General features: G+C 39.4%; 1 protein-coding gene across 13 annotated transcripts in view; it reads right to left on the bottom strand.

Annotated features, from left to right (window-relative positions):
* Positions 1–23,283, bottom strand: part of TTC3 (tetratricopeptide repeat domain 3) — a 119,764-nt gene that overhangs the window by 67,420 nt on the left and 29,061 nt on the right. For all 13 annotated transcript variants that reach the window (XM_027548883.1, XM_027548866.1, XM_027548831.1 and 10 more), the window contains 7 exons: positions 18,916–18,970; positions 10,852–11,014; positions 9,582–9,627; positions 8,462–8,582; positions 7,867–7,930; positions 5,676–5,736; positions 2,626–2,710 (listed from right to left, as the gene is read on the bottom strand). In XM_027548883.1, the coding sequence (XP_027404684.1) occupies positions 2,626–2,710; positions 5,676–5,736; positions 7,867–7,930; positions 8,462–8,582; positions 9,582–9,627; positions 10,852–10,984 (510 nt within the window). In that variant the 5' untranslated portion in view covers positions 10,985–11,014; positions 18,916–18,970. The remainder of the gene's footprint in view (positions 1–2,625; positions 2,711–5,675; positions 5,737–7,866; positions 7,931–8,461; positions 8,583–9,581; positions 9,628–10,851; positions 11,015–18,915; positions 18,971–23,283) is intronic.

Raw genomic sequence — 23,283 nt, 5'->3', positions numbered from 1 at the left:
ATTTCTTTCTGAGTGAGTTTTTATAAGCTGGATTTTTCTAGACATTTGTCTATTTCATCTATATACATTTTCAAATTTCTTGGTATAATGTTCATAATAGTATTTTGATATAGTAATTGTAATATTAAAGAGTCTGTAAGTAATGTACCTTTTCCATTCTTGAAACTGCTTTATTGTATCTTCTTTGATCAGTCCATGTGTGCTCAGTCCTTTCCAACTCTTTGTGGCCCCAGGGAATTTTCCAGGCAAGACTACTGGAGTGAGTTGCCATTTTCTTCTCCAGAGGATCTTCCCAACCCAGAAACAGAACCTAAGTCTCTTGCATCTCCTACATTGGCAGGCAGATTCTTTACCACTAGCATCACCTGAGAAACCCATCAGTGTCCACTGCTGTTGTTCAGTTGCTCAGTCATGTCCAACTCTTTGTGACCCCATGGACTGCAGCATGCCAGGCTTCCCTGTCCAACACCAACTCCTGGAGTTTACTCAAACTCATGTCCACTGAGTCAGTGATGCCATTCAACCATCTCATCCTCTGTCACCCCCTTCTCCTGCCTTCAATCTTTCCCAGCATCAGGGTGTTTTCTGATGAATCCGCTCTTCACATCAGGTGGCTTAAGTATTGGAGATTCAGCATCAAGTCCTTCCAATGAATATTTAGGGTTGATTTCCTTTAGGATTGACTGGTTTGACCTCCTTGCAGTCCAAGGGACTCTCAAGAGTCTTCTCCAACACCACAGTTTAGTTTCCATGCTGCTGCTGCTAAGTCGCTTCAGTCGTGTCCAACTCTGTGCGACCCCATAGACAGCAGCCCACCAGGCTCCCCCATCCCTGGGATTCTCCAGGCAAGAACACTGGAGTGGGTTGCCATTTCCTTCTCCAATGCATGAAAGTGAAGTCGCTCAGTCACGTCTGACTCTTAGCGACCCCATGGACTGCAGCCTACCAGGCTCCTCCATCCATGGGACTTTCCAGGCAAGAGTACTGGAGTGGGTTACTGGTGTGTAAATTTTATTTATGTTGTCAAAGACCAAGAGTCAACTTTTAGCTCTGTGGATCCTTTATGTGTTGTTCCATTTCATTACTTTCTTTTTCTTTTAATAGGTGAGAAGTAGACTTATTCCAGTCCATTCTAAAGGAGATCAGCCCTGGGTGTTCTTTGGAAGGACTGATGCTAAAGCTGAAACTCCAATACTTTGGCCACCTCATTCGAAGAGTTGACTCATTGGAAAAGACTGAAGCTGGGAGGGATTGGAGGCAGGAGGAGAAGGGGACGACAGAGGATGAGATGGCTGGATGGCATCATCGACTCGATGGACATTAGTTTGTGTGAACTCCAGGAGTTGGTGATGGACAGGGAGGCCTGGCATGCTGCAATTCATGGGGTCACCAAGAGTCGGACATGACTGAGTGACTGAACTGAACCAAGACTTATTTAGAGAGAAACACACTCCACAGACTGTGGGCCATCTCAGAAGTTGAGAGGCTCATTTCATTATTTTCTACTTTGTTATTTCCTTTTACTCTCTCTTTTCGTTGTTTTTTTTTCCCCCTTGTTCTTGAGAGGAAAGTGTCACTAATTTAAAAGTCTTGGAAATCCCCTGGTGGTCCAGTGATTAAGGCTCCACACTTTCAATCCAAGAAGTCAGAGTTCGATCCCTGGTCAGGGAACCAAAGATCCCACATGCTGCAGCAATAAACAAGTAAATACATAAATGTCTCTGTTCTTTTAATACATGCATTCAGCTTGACAAATTCCCTTCAAAGTAATCTTTTAGCTGTATCCCTTGCATTTTTTAAAATGTTTTGATAGCAGTTTTAGGTTTATAAAAAAACCTAAGAGGGAGGCACCAAGATTTCCACAAACTTCTTGTTCCCTTAAATGCATAGCTTCCCCACTATCAGTATCACTCATCAGAATGACATACAGTTGTTTTTTTTTTCTTAAACCAAGGATTAACCAACACTGACACCACATAATCATCCGAAGCCCACAGCTTACCTGTGAACCCTATCTATGGCTCACTCTTGGTGTACATTCTACAGGCTCAGACAAGTGCATAATGTATCCATCATCTATACTATCAGACAAAGGATTTTCACAGCCTGAGAAATCCTCTGTGCTCTGCCTATTCATTTCTTCCCCCTTAATGTACATTTTTTATTATTCAATATCATAGAAAGAATTTTATATACAGTTATCTGATAAATCAAAGAATAAAACGTTTGCTCCTTTAAGATTTTATGGTAGGTGTAATAAAACTGCAGGTATTTAAACCTTTTAAAATTATTTAACTTAAAAGTTAAAAACTTTGGGAAGCAAAGATCGCCAAAGCTTTACATCTTTGGAAAGACTTGCTTCTTCCTTTTAAATCTTTTGGAAACAAACACTTGTGCAGTATTAACCATTAGTTAAATCTCAGGTTCACATAATTACCAAGTTAAAACTTAAATTTAATGATAGTTTGGTCTCTTAGCAATTATCTATTAAATTCTATGTCCATAACTAAAATTACATTAGAAAAACCCAAAAACTTAAAGAGTGGTACGTGATTAGACTTATTCAAGTGACAAAATGTTATGTTCAGAGAGTCTCTTTTCCATTAGCAAAGTCTCTGCCTTTACCTGGTGTGCGGCTCTGGAAGATTTAGAAAACTGTTTCTCCAAGATGTTTTTTAAATCTACTGGTAAAGTTTCTTGTGAACCAGGGCTAAAAGAGAAAAGTACTGTTGTGAATTATTTTAAAACAATCCTGCTTATATAAAGGAAAATACTATTATTTACTGAAAGTCCTATCAAACATTGAGCAAATGGAGAGTCACAAATTCCTAAACAGAAATATTACCAAGATGCTGATTCTCTGCCAAGTAACTTCTAAGTTTAATAAAACCCCTATTAAATTAGAGGGGAAGGAGGACCAGAGGAACTCATTATACAGACATTATGGAAGAACAGCTTAAAAAAAAAAAAGAAATTTGGGATTTACACTGATCACCAAGTTATTACAAATGTAAGTCATCAATAACAACAAACTCCTGAGACAATCAGTGTGTTCAATAAATACCGCAAAGATGCTCCATCTTATGCGAAAATCAAACAAAGACAGAAACATTTCAGAAAGGCTGAGCCTAAAGTCGGTGTTTTCTGACACCAGTTGTGACTCCAAATGTGTGGCGCTTTGAAACCAAATACCTGTGATTTTCCACACCAATTCTGCAACATCAACTAAGAGTCCAACAATTCAATTCTAACACCAGCTACAGAGTTAGTAACTCAGGCCCCACAGGTTACAAGCTCAGTCCCACAAGGCTGCCCTCACTTCAGCCACAATGGGGTACCCAGGCTACCCATGCTTATGCCCCACTGATTACAAATTCAGGGGTTCCTGTGACCACCCCTAAGGTTCAACTATTCCTGAGGACAACCCACAGAACTCAGGAAAGCACTTTACTTATGGTTATCAGTTAATCGTAAAGGACAGAGGTCAGGAGCAGCTCAGTGGAAAAGACTCAGGGAAGGTGTGGGGGGAGAAGCACCATGCTGCTTTCACACTGCCCCCGAGTCACTCTCCCCGCCATCTCCATGTAGTCACCAACCCAGAAGCTCCTTAACCCCTGTGTTTAGACGTTCTTATTGAGGTCTCATTACACAGGCATGAATGATTAAATCACTGGACACTCGTGACTAAACTCAATTTCTAGCTCCCTTCCCCTCCCAAAAGATTGGGGGGTGGGGGGTGCTGAAAGTTCCAACCAATCACACGTTTTATCTTTTTGGTGACCACCTCGATCTTGAAGACAGGGGCCCAACCTTGAGTCACCTTATGAGTATAAACTCAAGGAGGGAGGAAGGAGCTCCAAAGTCTTTTGGAAGTAACCAAAGACTCTCTCTTCACTCAGGAAACTCCAAGGGTCCTAGGAGCTCTGTGCCAGGAACTGGGGACATGGACCAAATCTATAAACATCCTTCTTATACCATACCCTCTAGTAGCTCAGTACCAGTATGAACACTGCTCATTTTCTGAGAGGAAAATACGGCAAAGATAGTTACACATGCCCTTTGATGGCAATTCCTACTCAAGAAATTTCCTCCTTCACATAACATCTATTTCATGAAATATCCTACAGCCATGAAAATGAAGAATGTAGATATCCATGGTCTGATATGGGAAGGTAGTCAAGGCATTTTAGAAGAGATAAAGGCAAGCTAGAGGCCAGAATGGTTCTAACAATGAAAATGATAGTGTTAACAATGATGACAGTTCCACTGTATTGAACATTTACTATGTTCCAGGGCTCTAAGAATTTTATGTGGTTGTCCTACTTGGGCTTCCCTTGTAGCTCAGTTGGTAAAGAATCTGCCTGCAATGCAGAAGGCCTGGGTTCAATTCCTGGGTCAGGAAGATCCCCTGGAGAAGGAAAATGGCAACCCACTCCAGTATTCTTGCCTGGGAAACTCCATGGATAGTGGAGCTGGTGGACTACAGCCCATGAGGTCATAGAGTCGGACACGACTTAGCGACTAAACCACCAAACCACCATCCACTTTATTATTTAATAACCTCATGAAATAGATATAATCAAGAAGAGTATTCAGTTTGAAAACAGAAACCAAATATCAGGAAAATCGAGTTATCTTTAACACAATGGGTTGAAACTGTATGCATTCAAAGAATAAACATGTACTGGGTTTTGATTTCTTTTTGTGCTGAGAGAAGAGGGGTGAGGAGGAAGACCCAGGGCTTTTCTAACAAATAAGAGAATAACATAAGGCACTATGGCTTTGCTTTGTATTTAACTTTGGTAGAAGCATCAAAAAATGGTACTTCACTAATTTCTCTTAATGCTATGATATTCAAATGATATTCATTCTCCTTGAAGCACCTATCAAGGAATCAGCCTTCAGATACAAAGAGAAAACTGAAGACTAGTGGAACTGTGGCAAGGAAGGCTTTGCAGTTTCACCAGCATCATTTTCATTGTTTTCATGAATTTCTGTATCTACTATAAGATTTACGCTTTCACTTTGCCATCAATTTACATCGCTGTACGTAATGGGAGATTAACTATAAAGATTGGTGCCAAGAGTTCCTACTGTTAACTGGGGGAAATGCTTGGTAGAACCAATTTTGTAAGTGGTTGGTTTATTAGTAAATCCTTTCCTCTAATGGGATAATGACTCAAAAGGGCCTGTGAATACACATACAGCCATGTCAGGGCACGCAGAGTTAGTTTTCAGATGGTCAAGAAATGATTAACAGTGATTTCTAAAGAAAGGCACTAGAGAAGGAACTGAGAGACAGGTGAAAGCAAGCGAACAGTGAAGGAGATCAAATATTTACAGTTATCTGAATATGCCTTCCTCTTCCTCTTATGAGCATGTACTTTGAAATCTTAGAAAATTAATGCTGCAATATCTATTATATGACTCTCAGTCAATTAACATTCAGGATTAAAAAATCCTTTAGCCAAAAATCATCTTCTTCTAAAGACATGCCTAGACATTTGAAAGAGATGTACTTATCATAATACACACATGCAAAAGTAGCTACTACTTGAAAGAGATTTTTCCTTTCTTCTTGGGAGGTGGACATTATGGAAACAAAATAAAGCAAAAGGAAAAAAAAAAAAAAAGATAAGAAACGTACCTGGAAAAAAAAAAAAAAAGAAACGTACCTGAACTTCTCCAATTCATTGTTTCGAGATTTTTGTTTCCCTTTATATTTTGGAGGCTGACCTGTGAATACAAAAGTATTTGTTCCTGAAATCTGTATGTAAAAATCTACAAACTTAAAAGTAAAGTTTTTTAAAAATGTAAATTGGAATAATAAAGCAAAGGGAGCAATATTGTGAGTCTAACAGGTAAGCTATTAAAAAAAAAAGCTACTGATAATGTTTCTCTATGTATGCTATAAAATTACTGTAAGAATAAATTATAATGATGATTATCATTTAACCCTACAGTAGATACAGAAGAGATATAGTTTACAAGAAAGACAGATACAGAAGAGATCTAGAAGGCTATAGTTGCTTTTTTTTCTTGTTTCTCAGGCTATAGTTTCTATTCTCAGGGAGTTTATAATCATATGGGAAGAAAAGACAGTCACTTCAGTAATTAAATAACAATCCCCACTAAGAAAAAAAAGAAGATTCTATGTTGTTATTGAAATATTAATCCCATAGTAACTGCTCTTGGTAATTCCTAGAAGGGAAAATCAAGTAAATTGGAGTGACTGGGAAAGGCATCAGGAGGGATGCAGCATCTGTGTTTAAGGTAACAAGTAGGATTTTACATAGAATGGACCAAATGGAGTTCATTTTAAGCAGCACTAGGCAAACCTGTGTGATTGAGGGGGTTAAGTAAGGACAGGCTGAAAGGGGCAGGTGGTGTGAATGTGTGCATGCCCAGTGCTTCTGACTCCCCAGCTCTGCAGCTCAGCCTTGACCTCCTCAGGAGGAGCAGGGCACCACTGTACACACTGTACACAGTTGTGCAGAGGAGAGCACAGGTAGGGAGGAGGTGCGTCTGAAGGAAGCTTTGGGAGAAGCAAGTCAGCTATGTACGAGGGAGGGGCTGACAGCCTGAGCTCTGGGGGCCTCAGAAAACCAGAGACTTCTAGAAAGAAGAGTTCCAGTTTGATTTCTACTGGGTGACGTAGGGCTAAATTTAATTAATCTAATTCTGGGACCTCAATTTCTTTGAACATAGATGCAGAACTATGAACAGTATTTAAATGATTTAAATGATCTAATAATGGCCTAAGAAATATTAATAAATTAAAAGCTGTTTTTATAGAAGAAGTTTTATTTTCAAATATTTTGCATATGCCATAAAGTCACATCAGGTAAGGCAGGCCCCTGTGTTTCCCCCCTTTATATCTGTGCTATAGTGCTAACTAGTAGTAAGTGGTTGGATATGCAGCACTGGAGCCTAAGAGAAGATAGAGCTGCAGGAAGTAAAAGACCGAAATGACTGCAGGAAAAATAAAGGAACAAAAAAACTAGTGAAAGAAAAGAGGCCAACAGGATCACTAACTAGAAGGTCAACCATCTCACCACAATAGCTCTGGAAGGAGCTCATGAAAGCTTGAGGAAGTAATGTGTGTATAACCACAACTTTGAACCATCGAGAAAATCTGAATTCTCTCAAACTTTGTTTTAAAAGACAGAGAAGAATGAAATCCACTTCAGAATGACTTCCTTCAGAAGCAGGAAGTATAAAGGGACACTGAGAAAAAATGTGGCATGAGTATTTGCTTTTCTGAAATCTTTCATTTCTTAAGACACCAAGTAGATGAGGTCTGCTGTGTGTCTCCATGTTTTCTAGATGCACAAATAAATGAATGCACTAAACACATATAATTTAAATAAAGTAGTATTAAAGTATATGCATTCTCAACATATACTTAGGGGTGACATCTCCCCCCAAAAAGTTGGAATTGGTTACTGGAAGATGAAAAAAATCTGTTTTTATATATAAAGCACACATGTACATACAGAACATAAAACAGACAAATGGTATCTGAAGTATTAAAGTTTCATGAAAGGAGAAACAGCTCTGAGAGCAGGGGGTAGATAAGGAAAGAAACACTGGCCTAGTGGAAATTAGGTAGCAGACCAAGAGAGCGTCATTTTTCCTTTCCATACCTTTACCTGGATTTCCAAAATTAAATTTATTAAGTAATATGAAAAGACTGAGCATTTATTTCAAATAAATATTCCCATTTTTTTCTAGACTCAGAAGCACTGCAAAGTAAAAGGAGAACAACAGCAAATATAAGTGAGGCTTTTGCGAATTTTAGCATGTAGAAGCCTAGGCAACACTACATGAATTCAGCAAAAACTTACAGAAGGGGAAAAAACTCACTTGATGGCGGTACAAATTCAGGATGACAGTCACAATCATCTACTTTCAGAGCTTCATCTACCACCTACCATGAAAATAAAATTACTGAGACTTAAGAAAAAAAAATACAGCCATGAACAGCTAAATAATTAAGTAGAACAGAATTTATCTAAGCACCTAAAATACTCAGCTTTACCAAATGAATAAATCAACAAAATGGTAAGTACTGCACAATAAATGCTGAATTAATCCTATCACCTCTTTCCTTATGCTCCTCTCCCAAACTGAATATAGCCTCTTTGAGACTTTCATTATTAACAACAAAAGAATTATATGGTGAATTGGGAAAGTTCCCTTTAATGCCCATCTAAGTCCAAAACACAATTCCCTTTTTTCCCCCCTCAAGCCCCGGAAAGAAATATAAATGTGAACTTGACCTTTGAGTACATTACAGGTCAGAAGAAAACTGACACAGGTCATCTGGGACACTGAGCACAGAGCCGGGCTATAGGCTTAGAGACGCCTGTTAGTTTCCATTATCACAAAAATAGTACTATAAAATATGAGACTATCCATACTCAAAATAATTTTAATCTTGGTTTTTAACTGAGCTTACCTTTGGATTCTGATTACCACCGTTTGCCATTTCGTGGTTAGTTTTTCTGAAATTTTTTTCAGTTTCCACAAAGTTAAGTGAAGTACTAAATGCAGGTGCTGATAAACTAGGTATGTAGGCCCTGAGCGGTAATAAAAGAAATAATAATTTTATTTCTATTGATTAGTATTTTTTAAAAGTTATCCTTCAAACAAGGAGATTTTAGCAAGTATAGCCTTTTTTCCTCAAAAGCAAAGTAATAGCTTCAAAAAGAACCTCTACCTCTGAGATTGGGTTTTTATATAAATATTGCTTTAAATTTGGCATTAAAACCTCAAAATAGATAAAGAACAACTCAAGAAATGTATACTGGTTTCTAATATTAAAATAAGTAAGTCTCGTTATAAATTTAACAGCTTCAACATCCCAAGCATGTGGGTAAAGTTTAATCTATTTTAACTGCCAAATAAAAAAACGTAGAATCCTGACTGCTGTTTGTTTTCTTATGAGCAGAAGAAAATGAGCTCAAATCTATCTGCTGCCTACTTCTAACAGGAGTGCCTCAGCCTTTTTTTGAAAAGGTATAAGGAGGCTGGAGGTGGATGCTTCTGGGATGGAGGTGAGGGGTGAACGGCACAGATTGTGCCCCTGGTCTCTGCTGCCAGGACCCTCATGCCCAAAACTGGTGCCACCGAGGCACAGTTATGTCTTCTTAACACTTCACACCTCCTCCCCATGGGCTTAGGCTATGGATCTCCAGTACACATATATGCAAATAGCTCGGCAAAACAAATCACAGGTCATCACCTAATCTTACAAACACACTTTAAAATCTCCTCTTGGGATTTCCCTGGTGGTCCAGTGACCAAGACTCTGCACTTTCAATTGCAGGGGTCCTAGGTTCGATTCCTGGTCAGCAAACTAGATTCCACATGATGTAATTAAAAAGTCTGCATGCCGCAACTAAGATCTGGGGCAGCCAAATAAAAAAATATTAAAATCAGTAAAATAAAACCTCCTCTTGTCCTTCCATTCCCAACTTTATTGTGGTTGCTATTATATACTAAAGCATCAGAAAGCAACTCGAACTCACAGAGCAAAACCACTCCAAGTAACAGCTACTGATCTGACATTAACTCACCTGCTTTCACAGAAGGCTTTGACTGGATTACTAGCTGGTGTTTGACCTACAAAAATGAACCACACACACACACAATAATCAGTGGATTGGCAACACATACTTTAAAATATTTTCACATTTCTTTTAGGCTAACAATAAGACTATCAAATTTAGGGAACTGAAAAATAAACCTAGGCAATTTTACACTTCCGTATGTTTTTAGTTTTAGAACGATGTCAATAAGATGCTGCTGCTGCTGCTGCTAAGTCACTTCAGTTGTGTCCGACTTTGTGCAACCCCATAGACGGCAGCCCACCAGGCTCCGCCGTCCCTGGGATTCTCCAGGCAAGAACACTGGAGTGGGTTGCCATCTCCTTCTCCAATGCATGAAAGTGAAAAGTGAAAGTGAAGTCACTCAGTCGTGTCCGACTCCTAGCGACCGCATGGACTGCAGCCTACCAGGCTCCTCCATCCATGGGATTTTCCAGGCAAGAGTACTGGAGTGGGGTGCCATTGCCTTCTCCACAAGATGCTACACAAACCTTATTTGACATCCCATTACATGTGATCATTGAGTAGATGCAGCAATGTATAATCTCAATCAGAGATGGTACCTGTCTTCGAGGAGCTCACAATCTGATAAACGTGTCCTGTTGGATGACAACATCTGACAGTGAAACAGAACTGCTGGGCTCAGCTTCGTGAGACACTAACTACTCACAGAAGAAAGAACGGGAAAGGACTCTACGCTGAGTAAGGTGATTTCAGGCACTGGAGGGAGCAAAATGACTCAGGAGGGAAAACAAGGGCAGAATGAAAACCTGGAGTTCCCAGCCTGCACACTAATTTCTGATGTACCTATGTATACACACACATTCAGCATGCTACAGAATTAGTCACAAACTTGGTGCAAAAACAAACAACACTACTGAAGGGCCTTTTCTTTAGGAAATAACTATAATAATGGAGGAAGAAATTTAAAACTTTGTTTCAAAAGGTTTTCCTTCATTCAAAATTTCAAGAAAGCATATTTTTCTATAGAAGAATAAATAATTTGTTGCTATTTCAAATAAAAAGTACAAATCATTTATTATTACCAACTGGAATATAATACTAACAGAATTCTACATGAATACAAATGAAAAATTTAAGTGAGCTGACCAAGATAACATAAAATATAAGTACAAATCTTCTGAGAACTGATTTATGGTCCTCCATTAATCCAAGAAACCCACCTTTGAAAGTTTTTAAGGGAATTCGACTGTAACCAAAAGAATCTTAGGTGAAATACCTTGCAGGTCTTCTATTTGTTTTTGTAACTTTACATGCTGCTGAATTAGATCCTTGATTCCCTCAGGGTCATTTTTACAGAGTTTTTGAGCTTTTATGTTTGCTTGCAGGGCCCAGTCATATTCCCCCAGCATAGAAAGAGCAGCACAATAACGATAATGACCCTGTTCCAAAAAGATAAATTCAATTTTTTCTCAAAAATATACTTAAAGAAAATTTAATGAAAAAATATTTTGCTTGAAAACTGGTTAGTTACTTGAAATGTTACACTAGGATCTTCTTAATAAAAAATAAATGAAAATGTTAATACCTCTCAGGAAATAAAATTACCTAAATGAGTTAGATGAAAAGCTACGAATAACAATTTTAACAACTGACTGTAGAGATCAGTGTTTTTGCTTAAGAGATTTTTGTATCCACCCCAAAGATAACAATTCAACCTTTACTGTATGTAAAAGACATTATTTTATGCCAAATAAAGTATAAAAGTAATTCATTATAAATGAATAACTTAATTTTTTTCAAAATGTTTTTAGGCAATAATAGTCTCTAAGTCATTATATTGCCTATATATTTTATTAACTTTAAACTTTTTATTTTGTATTGGGGTATAGCCGACTAACAATGTTGTGGTAGTTTCACGTGAACAGCAAAAGGACTCAGCCATATATATACACGCACCCACATTCTCTACACTTTTGAAATCAAGAGTTTTAGAGCTGGAAGGAACAATCAGCTTGTGCAGTAGTCTTTCGACCCCTGTGAAGAGCATGGGCACAGATAAGGGGTGCATATATTACTCCCATCTTTCTTAATCAGCTTTTAATTATTTTATCTCTAAGTATAGTCCTCGGCTTTAAGAAAAGATCCAAAAACCACTGACTTACTCTTTAATTCCAATGATCAGGTTGTTTCTTTTCTTTTTTTGCTACCGAATCATAGTTCTGGCTGGTCCCTTAATTTATGTGTTTTGGGAAATCAGTATCAAGCTTGAACATTTTAATCCAGAAAGTTAATATTACCAAAACGAGGGCTAATTCAGACAACCCCTCTTTTAGCTACCCCCAAACCAAAGTCCCATTTTAGCTTGATATCTCCATTTAAGAAGTGATTTACAAGTGTGAGAGGCTTGAACTGGCCTAATGCCACATTTATTTAGAGATAAGCCAAAGAACTTGGATCTTAGGACTCCAGGTCCAGAGCTCTTTCCTCTTTAACTACACATTTTACAAAGAACATTCTGATTCTATTAGAAAATATGAAATCAGAAATAAATGATCCTTTTAAGAAAGATGAGTTTTTCACTAAAAGCAGCAAGAAACCACCAGCAGACCTATGTTGACGTAGGTTTGGTGCATACACAATCCCACTTTGCTGCACCAACCCAACCGGAGAGGTCCAGAGCATTTCCTAAGCAGGCTCTTCAGGTTCAGCTCAATGACCCCCAATTCAGCATTTGGTTACACTCTGCTTTTCCTCCAAAGGCAGGAAGATAGATCTCACAGTTATGCTACAAGACCAAAATTCTATCCACTAAGCATAAACCGACCTCAAACTTTATATAGCGGCATTAAAAAAAAAAAAATCACAGCATAGGAAATTATGGGAGATTATAAACCTCACCTACTAAATTTATAGAAAACACTTCATTTCCACCCATCTTCTACTGGGTTCTTTTCCCTAAGCTCTGTAAAACCCAGTGTAACTTCTATCAGATGAGAAGGGAGTTTATTCAGATCTCTGTGCTGAAGTTGTTTGAATGAAGCTTCAATGAAAGGTATCTCAGAAAGTTTCTTGAATCGAACTATGACAGTTTTGCTCTTCTGTGACATTATCTCATTCTCTATCACACACACTGTTTATCTGCCTAGTATCTCTTCCTTCTTACGTGCCATCACGTCACTACTCCACGTAGTAATGCCCACATCTCAACAAGGGCTGGCAGGGAAGAAGTGAAGCTGTGACCCATGAGATTGGCCAACAGATATGTACCATTAACAGTAACTGAACCACAGGTGGGCACATGGCTCAATTAGGATCAGTCTGAGGCACCCCCCAGTTATACTATATAAATACTAACAGAAGCTCTCTTTCCACTAGAAAAGTTACTAGAAACTTTCCACTAGAAACGTTAACAGAACAGTTACTAGGATACCAGTCTGGGGCTCCCACTGTTTCAAAATGAAGCCGAGCACCTATTCTCTAATTGCCGCCTGTGATCAAAATAGATCAAGGATTGGATATACCCTCTTGCTTAAAAGTAAGACAAAGTACATGAAACAAAGGTTTGCTAGACACTGGATATCAGGCAACAGAAGAAAGTGATTGCTGAGAGATGAGAAACACAGAAAGCTCTCTGGTTGTTACCACTTACTGCGGGAGTGTTTCTTAGCCACAGCACAGGTAGACGGAACCCAGGGAGAGACCACAACCTCAGTGAAGACAGGAAAGCCAAGGCAGCACAAGTTCACGGGGCACAGGACCAGAGAGGACAGAGCTGGACAGAGGACTCCAGAGATTTCAGAGGGTCCCCCTTGAGTCTTCAGCTGAGTATCAATCAGTACATGCATGTGCAGCCACTACCCAAGCCAGGTAAAGCACCACTTGAAAAGACTAAAAGGAACAACAGTCAGCACTCATATAGGGCCAGGAGTAATTCCTGTTCCCACCAACCAGAGCGGAAAACATAATTCGTGGGAGTTATTAAGTGCAGTACTCAACAGAGTTTGGTCTCAGTTGTGGAGAAAAAATTAGCCCAAGAACAAACACCACTATGATATCACCCAACAAAGCCTAAAACAATACTCCAAAGAATCTGTTTTCCAAGTAGCTTTACTGCATCTCAAAACAAAACTCAAAAATATTTACAGAAAACAAAAAAATATTAGGACCAAACAAGGTAAAATTCACAATGTCTGGCATCCAATCAAAAATTACTAGGTATGCAAAGAAGGAAAATGTGATCTATAATGAAAAGAAAAATCAATCCATTGAAAACAATCCAGAAATGACACAGATGACAGGATTAGCAGACAAGGACATTAAAACAGCTCTAGATAATATATTTCATACGTTCAAGACACTAAGGAAAAAATAGAATATATTAAGTAAAGACATGAATTATATAAGAAATATTCAAACTGAAATTCTAGAAATGACTGCTACAGCATTCAGATGAAAAATAAATTAGATGGAAATAAAGGCAGATTAGACATAACAGAAGAATTTGTGGACTTGACACAGCAATAAAAATCTAGGTAAAATGGAACAAAGAAAGAAAAGACTAAAAGTGATACAAACAGGGAAGCACCACTGAGAAACATAACGTGTACACAGATCTGGATCCAACCATGCCTGAACTACCATCCAACCATACATGAGCCAATAACTTCCCTCTTCCACTTATGCCAAATCTGAGTTGGTTTTGTCACTCCCAAACGAAGAGAGTCCTAACATACTCCTCAATATTAAAAAGTCCTTGAGGACATTTGTGAGGCTATTGGTTTGTATCCTGTATAAATACACCAAAAGACAATGCACACAGAAATACCAACAAATATTCAGTGACTATACTGTAAAAATTCTCACTCTTTAGGATACAATGATTCAACATCTCTTAAGCCTAAAAGTATGTACAGTAATCATAAATCAACTATACCTCAATGAAAAATAATGAAAAAATATATCATTTAAAAATTAAAATATGTTTAGGACAACTGACATTGTACCAGTTTTCTCTATCTGGAAAAAAGGAAGAAAAATTGGCCCACCCTCACACAGAAATCTACAGACTACCCACCTATACAGGCTTATATCCTAGACTCAATAGACTCAGGTTCATAAATGGACTCTGATAAAAGAATGCACCCTGTACAGTCTACTTTGGTTTTTTAAGTTTAAAATAGCCTTCAATGAGCACTCCTTTTTGGTAAAACAAAATGATAAATGACCTCAATATACAGTTACCAAATTTTCTGAATACTGAAATTTTCTGAATAGTACTAGGGAGTTGTGTTTTTTACCTACACAAGTAACTTTTGCAACTATCAAAAAATTCCCAATTAAAAAAAAAAATAAGGGAACCCACATAAACAGTCAACTGATCTTTGACAAAGAAACAAAGACAATACAATGGAACAAAGACAGTCTTTTCAACAAATGATACTGGAACTGGACATCTACACGCAAAAAAATGAATCCAGACAAAAAATCAACTCAGAATAGATCACAGACCACAAACTCCTAGAGGAGAGCACAGGGGAAAAACTAGATGACACCGGGTATGGTGATGACTTTTTAGATACACCAAAGGCATGATTCATGAAAGAAATAATTGATAAACTGGACTTGATTAAAATGAAAACTTACACTCTGTGAAAGAAACATCAAGAAAATGAGAAGACAAGCTCGGATCTTGCCTTCTGAAGAAGAAAATATTTGCAAAAAATATAGCTGATAAAGGGCTGTTATCCAAAATATACAGAGAACTCTTAAGAAATAAGAAAACAACCAGTTAAAAAATGAGCCAAAGACCTTAACAGACGCCTCATCAAGGAAGATATACAGTGGCAAATAAATATGTGAAAAGATCCTTCACGTCTCATGTCATCAAGGAAATGCAAATTAAAATAATAAGATACCACTACGAATCTATCAGAACAGCCAAAATTCAGGACACTGACAACACTAAATGCTGGGAGGACGTGGAGCAACAAGAACTCCCATTCACTGCCGGTGGAAATGCAAAATGGTATAGCTCCTTTGGAAGACGGTTTGGCAACCATAAGTTTTTTAGTTTTCAAAAAAAGCAACAACAACAACATATTCTTATCATATGATCCAGCAATTGCACTCCTTGGTATTTACCCAAAGGAGCTGAAAATGTATGTCCACACAAAAACCTGCATATAGATGTTTATAGCAGCTTTATTCATAACCACCAAACCTTGGAAACAATCGAGATGTTCTTCAGGAGGTGAATGAACTGTAATATATCCAGACAATGTAATATTTTTCAGTGCTAAAAAGAAATACCTATCAAGCTATGAAAAGACATGGAGGAAACTTAAATGCATATTACTAAGTGAAAGAAGCCAGTCTGAGAAGGCTATACATCATATGTTTCCACCTATATGACATTCTGGAAAAAGTAAAACTATGGGAACAGTAAGGAGACCAATGGTTGCCACAATTTGGGAGGAAGGATGGATAGGCAGATCAGAGGATTTCAGGGCAGTGAAAATACTCTATGAACCACAATGGTGAAACACAGGTCATTATACATTTGTTCAAACCCACAGAAAGTCCACTTAGGGAGTGAACCCTAAGACCAACTATGGACTTTTGGTGATTATGACATGTCCACGTAGGTTCATCGGTTTTCACAGATGGATATCTCTTTTGGGGGATGCCGATAATGGAGGAGACTATGCAAGTGTGGGGCAGGGAATTAACAAAACTTCTCTGGACCTTCCTCTTAATTTTGCTATGAACCTAAAACTGCTCTAAAAAAGTCTTAAAAAAAAAAGAATGAATATTTTGTTTGATAAGTTAAACCAGGAATAAACATTCTACATAAAGTCTTCAATGTAATTGAGAAAGTTTTGATTTAAGACGTATGAAAGATAGCATACATATATAGCATCTATCTAATGGAAGTTTTGCAAGAATAAACTGGAGAGGAGGCAACATTCAAATGGCTAAGGGTGAAAATATTCCAGAAATGCTGAAAGACATGAATCCTCAGATTTTAGAAACCAAGCTATCCCAAGAATGATAAATTTAAAGAAAATTCCTCCCAGACAATACAATTTATTTGCAATAAAATTGCCAAATGTTAAAGACAATGAGAAGATCCTCAAACACCTAGGAAAAGCAAAGATTATTTACAAAGGAAAAATAGCAGACCTGTCAACACAGGCAAAAAAAAAGAGTCAAAAGAACACAGGCTTAAACATTTGCATTGAATATTATACCCTGCTTAATTACTATTTAATTTTTTTAAAGAAAGTTTTGGTATACTTTTCCTAAGTTGATAATAGACTGAACTAGCAAGTTACCTCTGGAAAATCAGTATCATGGTCTAAGTTTCAGTATTATGAACACTAGCATCCATTCATTCTGTAAGTAAATTTACATAGCACCTGCCAAATGCCAAGTTCAGTGATCAGCAAAGATTATGCTTCAACTACAACAGCAACTCATAATGAAAACGGCAACAAACAGATCACCTTCAAACAGAAGCCTATCTAAAGCTGGATTCTCAGTTCATTTTTGTCTCGTACTTGCAATGACACCTTACAGAAAGTAAGTCACTTTACCCTTCTGGGACTTAATTTCTTAATCTAGAAAATAAGGCATTTAAGAAGTGACTCCAATATCTGGATGCAGAAATTCACCTGGAGAATTTTATAATCCCCAGACTCAGATACACTCCTAGGCTATCTGAATCATAATTTGGGGGCTCTAAAAGTCTATGATTCTATTCATTCTGGTTTAAAAACAAATATGTAAATACTGTTTTTTAAATCTATAATTATTGGTAGCCAATAACTCATTTCAACTCATTCATTCATAAAATATTTACTATGAATGCCTGCTATGTGCTGGGCAGCTTCTCAGGCAGACGATTCAGAAATGAACCAAACAAAAAACCTGTCCTTACGGAGCTCACGTTATTACTAAAGCACACACAAATAAGAACACAACTTAAACAACATACATATATGCAATCATGTTAAACGTTAAGAAGTAAAAAGATAAAGCAGAGAAAAATAAGCAAATGTCTAGGAAGGACCAGGTTTGCTCAGGGCAGGTCACAGAAAAGAGAACTCTCAGTGGAGGAGGAAAGGAAGCAAGGGAGCTCGCTCGGGCTCTGGGCAAGGCAGTCTGATCCTGGCAGAGGGAAGAGCAAGCACGCAGTGGGAGTGGACCTAGTGCGCGTGAGCACAGCGAGGCAGACAGGGCTGACAGAGGGCAAAGGGGAGGCATGGCTAAAGGCACACAGGGGGCTGATCAGAGGGATCACAGTAATAACTTTGACTAAATGAAAATACCACACTGATCCACTGCTTTATTAATGTGTACTCAGGTATTTGCAGTTCTGTGTCATTAATACCATACTGCAGTGACCAAGCTTGCACGTCTCACCACATACACATAGGCAAGAATGTTTGTGGAGTACACGCCCTTGGAATCAATTACAACACAGGCACAGCAGAGCTCTCCAAGGTGGCTGCGACCAACTCACACCCCACAGGCTTACCGAGAGCTCCTGTTAGCAAGCACGCTACCAATACTCGGGACTATCAGTCTCTAACTTTCACCAATTTGAAGAACCCAAACAATATCACTGTTTTTCCCACTTGTGGGGTGTACATGTGGGTATATCTGGAGGTTCTTTATTAGGCTCTCTTGGTTTCTATTTCTTTACAATTTTAATTACTAGGAAGCACAATAGTTTTTTTCCTATCACCCATTCAGGTTTCCTCATCTCTGAAATGCTTATTTCATGGGCCCATTTTCTACTGAGTTTCTTTTTGTTCTTCGCATATTTTGAATGTAAGTCCTATCAAGTTATTTCTGTTCTACATACGACAAACTATCTCCTCCCAGACTATAATTTCATTTATGGTGTCCCAACATTCAAAAAACTTTAAGCTTGAGATAATTATGAGTTTTTTCCTTCTCTGACCTGCATATGTATGTAAAGAAATCCTTTCCCACCTTAAGATTACAAAGCTAGTCTCCAGGCACTCCTTCTGAGTCTTAAGCCTCATTTTCCACAGTCAGGTCCTTAATCCTTCCACAATGTGCGGATGCTGACACCTGAACCACTCAGGTGTGCTCACGAGCTCTAGGGGCAACCTGTCCCTGACAGACATGCTTGGCCCTTACCGCTGGGCTGCGGGTCCTCTCTGATTATGGAACTGAAGGTTCCCCTGCCATGCTGCTGAGCTCCATGTAATTTCATCCAGCACTTTTACTAGGGATTTATATCCTGTAAACAGACTTTTAAAAGTTGTACAGCACTGTTTAGCCAAAGTAAAGCAGGAAAGAAACCTACCTTTGTCCAATTGTTCTTCAGAATGGTAGCTCTCTTTCCATCACCAAGTGCATTTCTAAAGGAAAAGGAAATAAAATAATCAAATTTTTCAAAGGGTATTATATAGTGCTTATCTATTTGTACTTTAATTTTCCATATACAATCTAGTTTTTTAGTCTATATATGTCCATTATAGGAAATTTGGAAAATACAGAAAAGCAAAACAAAGGAAAAAAGTCACCCAGAGTCACAATCACAATTACCCAAGAATAGCTACTTTCAATATTTCTGGAGTGTTTCCTGCACACAACTATCTACATCTCACCTATCCCTAACTTACTATTACTCACATGGAGTTTTTTTGGTACTATGTAGTACTGTCAGCAAGACTTCTGATCTTAGAGAATAAAAGTCCCAGATATTTCACGTAACATACTGGCTAAGCTATAATGGACAGAGCATAAGTTGGGACATGAGGTTAAGTCCAGCGCCATCACCAACTCTCACTGGGGCGGATAGGAAGTAATTAACCTGTTTAGGGTCACTTTCTCATCTTTAAGATGACAATTTTGGTTTTTCCTGTTTTCAGATACTATGCTAAAGCATAGTACACTGTAAACTGTCGAGTACTAAGGTCTAACACCAGGTCTCTCATAGTTTCCTTACAATCAATGGCCTCCTCTGTCCAGCTCAGCCATCCACCACCACCCTCCCTTTACCACTGCTCAAAACTGTTCAGAGCCCAAAATCATTAATTCAGGCATCCCACTCTTTCCCCTGATATCATAGCTCCTTTCATCCTACTTATTCAGCTATTCCTCCTAGCTTCTCAGGGTGCTCACCTCACTGGCTTACCCATTTTCTCTCTTTTTTAAACCTCCTTATTGATCTATCTTAAGATTCGCTGGTTCCTCATTTCATATTCCCATGATGCAGCTGCATACTTCTTTGTCCCTATGTTTACACCTTGCTCTACGGCAAAACCCAATTCTGGACGAGCCCTGCTTCCTGCTTTCTCCAGGACCACATGTAGGGAGCCAAGTACTACCAGAGAAAAAACACGGCAGAGCACACCAGGAGTACTACTTACTCAGGATACTTAGCAGTACTTCCTGAGTACTACTTACTCAGGAAGGCCCAAAGGGGTCTTCAACGGTGTTAACCAACATTCTAGATCAAATTACTCTCTAATTTTGTTAAATGACCATTTCAAATCTTATGTCGTTTCCAGGACTTCCCTGGTGGTCCAGTGGTTAAAACTCTGCACTTCCAATGCAGGGGGGCATGGGTTTGATGCCTGGTCAGAGAACTGAGACCCCGTATGCCTCGCAGAGTGGTCAAAAGAAAAAAAAAAACTTGGGTCCTTTCCTGCCAACTCCCTTTCAGCCGATGAGCTTTGCTCCTATTTCAATGAGTAAACTGAACATATCAAAGAGAACTCTCTCAATCTAGCCCTAACTTTTCTCCCTTACAATGAAAGTTTCTTCCTCCTCCTGTGGCTGACTCCTCCACTTGTGCCATGTAACTACCCATTCTTACAGTATCAATCATCCCTTCTCTCTCCTGTAAAATCACACATTCCATTTCAGGAATTTACCCTATCAGTATGTTTTATTGTGGTAAAACACACATAATTTACCCCATGAATCATTTCAAATGTAAAATTCAGCGGTATGAAGTACATTCATGTTGTCATGCAACTTCCTACTGACTTTTAATCTGCTCAGATTGCTCATCTTTTAAAAAGCAAGTAAAAATAAATAAATGTCTCAAACCCTAAGCAAACACTATTGGCAATTTACCCAGCAGCTAACCTCCTCTTCTGACTGCTAGACACGTGTTGTGAGGGTCCACCTCCAAGACTTAGAGATAATTTCTAGTAAGTTTAAGCCAATCATCGCAAACCTACTCTGCACTGAGTGGTCTAGGGATACACAGTTCAGGTGTGACCCAGAACTGAGGGGACAGCTCACTCTTAAAGACCGATTACAAAGACCACCAAAAAACAAACAAAAGGATTACAAAGAATAAAACTAGGTAACTTATTCTACCAAACATCAATACCTATTAAAAGACCATATACACATTTTTTTAAAGATAAAATTCGAAAGCTATCTAAAGATAGACGGCCTGACAAACACAAGAGGATACAGAAATCAGAAACAGACCCTTACAGATCCTGATACAGTCCCCCGATCTGCATGACAAAGCTAACGCTGCAGTGCACAGAGAAAACACGCTCGGAAAAGATGGGGCTGGGTCGGCTGAGGGGTCTCTTCCATATCCCTGCAGTGGTGCAGAGCCTGCTACGCAGAGATGCTGATGCATTCTTTATACGTTCAAACACTGAGTGAACGAATGCGTGAGTAAATGTGTCTTCCATATACACGTCGGAGGCAGAGCAGAGGCAGCAGCACAAAAAAGTTGGAGGGTTGGGGGGGAGGCCTGCAAGCAAATGGAGAAGCCAAAAGTCCTCCTCCTCCTCTATCATCCACCCACCCACCCACTTCTTGAGCACTTGCTACATATGGGCATACGGGCACCGTGTTATGGACACAGTGTAGACAAACTGGACACAGCCCCGCCCTCTTGGGGCTAATATCCCAGTGGGAGACAGATAATATGGAAATAAAAAACAAGTGATTTCCAAGCCATATGAAAGCTAATGAGGTGGAGAGAGTCGATTATCAGGAAAAAGGGTCAGGGCAGGCTTCTAGGAGGAGGTGATATTTGTGCTGAAACTCTAATAAAGGGAGGGAGGGAACCCTGTGATGCTGGGAAAAAGTGTCCCAGGTAGAGAGAACAGAGCGTGCACAGAGTCTGGGGGACAGAGAGTGGACATCCCGGAGGTAGAGAGGAGGGGCAGGGAGAGCAAGGGTTCCTGAGTCAGAGGCCGAGGGCCTGTGAGGGCTGGAGGACAGGGCAGAGGCCTATGGTCTCCAGCACAGGAAAGAGACACCAAGGGGCTGTCTCAGCAGAGCTGCTCTGGAGGCCTCAGGGCAGAGGTGAAGCTGGGGGAGAGGATCAGACCAGGGGAGGGCTCCCAAACAGGGGCCCAAGAAGCAAGGAGAGGCAGGGCTGAGGGGGGTTGGCTATGCTGGGAAGCAGTCTGAGCTTGCAGGGAAGACCAGGTTCTGGGTGACCTCAAGAGGAGCACGACTAGGGAGCAGCAAGAAGCAGTCTGAGCTCCACTCACAGGCTCCACAAGAAGGCGAGGGTGGGTGCAACGAGGCACCCTACTCTGGCCATGTCCCTCAGAGGCAGGGGGAGCCCCCCTCTCTTGCCCTGGGAATAGCAGCTCCACCAAGGCTGGCCCTGGAGTGGGGGAGGGGGGTGATCCTGGGCCCAAAAACAAAGGCCAGAAGAAAAAAATAATAGGGCTGAGTCAACTGGACATTCACATGAACCTTGACCCCTACCTCATACAAAAAAACACCTCCAGACGGATCATGGCATATCTCAGTCGAGTCCGACTCTCTGCCACCCCATGGACTGTAGCCCACCAGGCTCCTCTGTCCATGGATTCCCAGCAAGAATACTGGAGTGGGTTGCCATGCCTTTCTCCAGGGATCTTTCCAACCAAGAGATCAAACCTGTGTCTTATGTCTCCTGCATTGGCAGGTGGGTTCTGTACCACTAGCGCCACCTGGGGTTCCCCAGATGGACAGGAGATTTAAATACCAATAATTGGTCAAGCTTTTAGAAAACAAAGAATATTTTGCAGAGTAGGCAAAGATTATAATCAGAACACAAAAAGTGCTTACCATAAAGGAAAAAAATTGATAAATTGTAGTACATTAAAATTACTACTTGCATTCATGGGAAGAAAGCAAAAAAGGCAAGCCACAGAGCATGAGAAGGCATTTGTAATATTCATATTTTGACCAATGACTCCTATCCAGAATATTTTTTAAAAACCTACTAATAAAACATTCAACTCAAAAGAGAAAAATAAAAAAGACTCAACACAGGCACTTCACAAAAGATATCTGAGTAGTCAATAAGCATATGATAAACAAACGCTCAACTTAAACCTCCTAAATTAAGGAAATGCAAATTAAAATCACAGCATCATATCACCACACACTCAGCAGAATGTCTAAATGAAATGACACAAAATAATAAGTGTTAGTGAGGACGTGGAACTGAAACTCTCATGTGCTGCTGGCAGGAGTGTAAAATGATGCAACCAGGGTGCAAATTATGTGCACAGCTGAGCATAAGCACACGCTCCTGTCCCAGCAATGCCACTCCTTTATTACATACTTAACAGAAATGAAGACATGTTCACAATGACACTATCTGTAAAAGTACTAGAAACCCCCAAATGCCCATCAACAATAGAATGGATAAAACGTGGTATATTCATGCAATAGATGAACACTTCAC

This window comes from Bos indicus x Bos taurus, chromosome 1 (assembly GCF_003369695.1).
Source record: "Bos indicus x Bos taurus breed Angus x Brahman F1 hybrid chromosome 1, Bos_hybrid_MaternalHap_v2.0, whole genome shotgun sequence".
NCBI lineage: Eukaryota > Metazoa > Chordata > Mammalia > Artiodactyla > Bovidae > Bos > Bos indicus x Bos taurus.
This window is presented reverse-complemented; position numbering and strand designations above follow the sequence as displayed.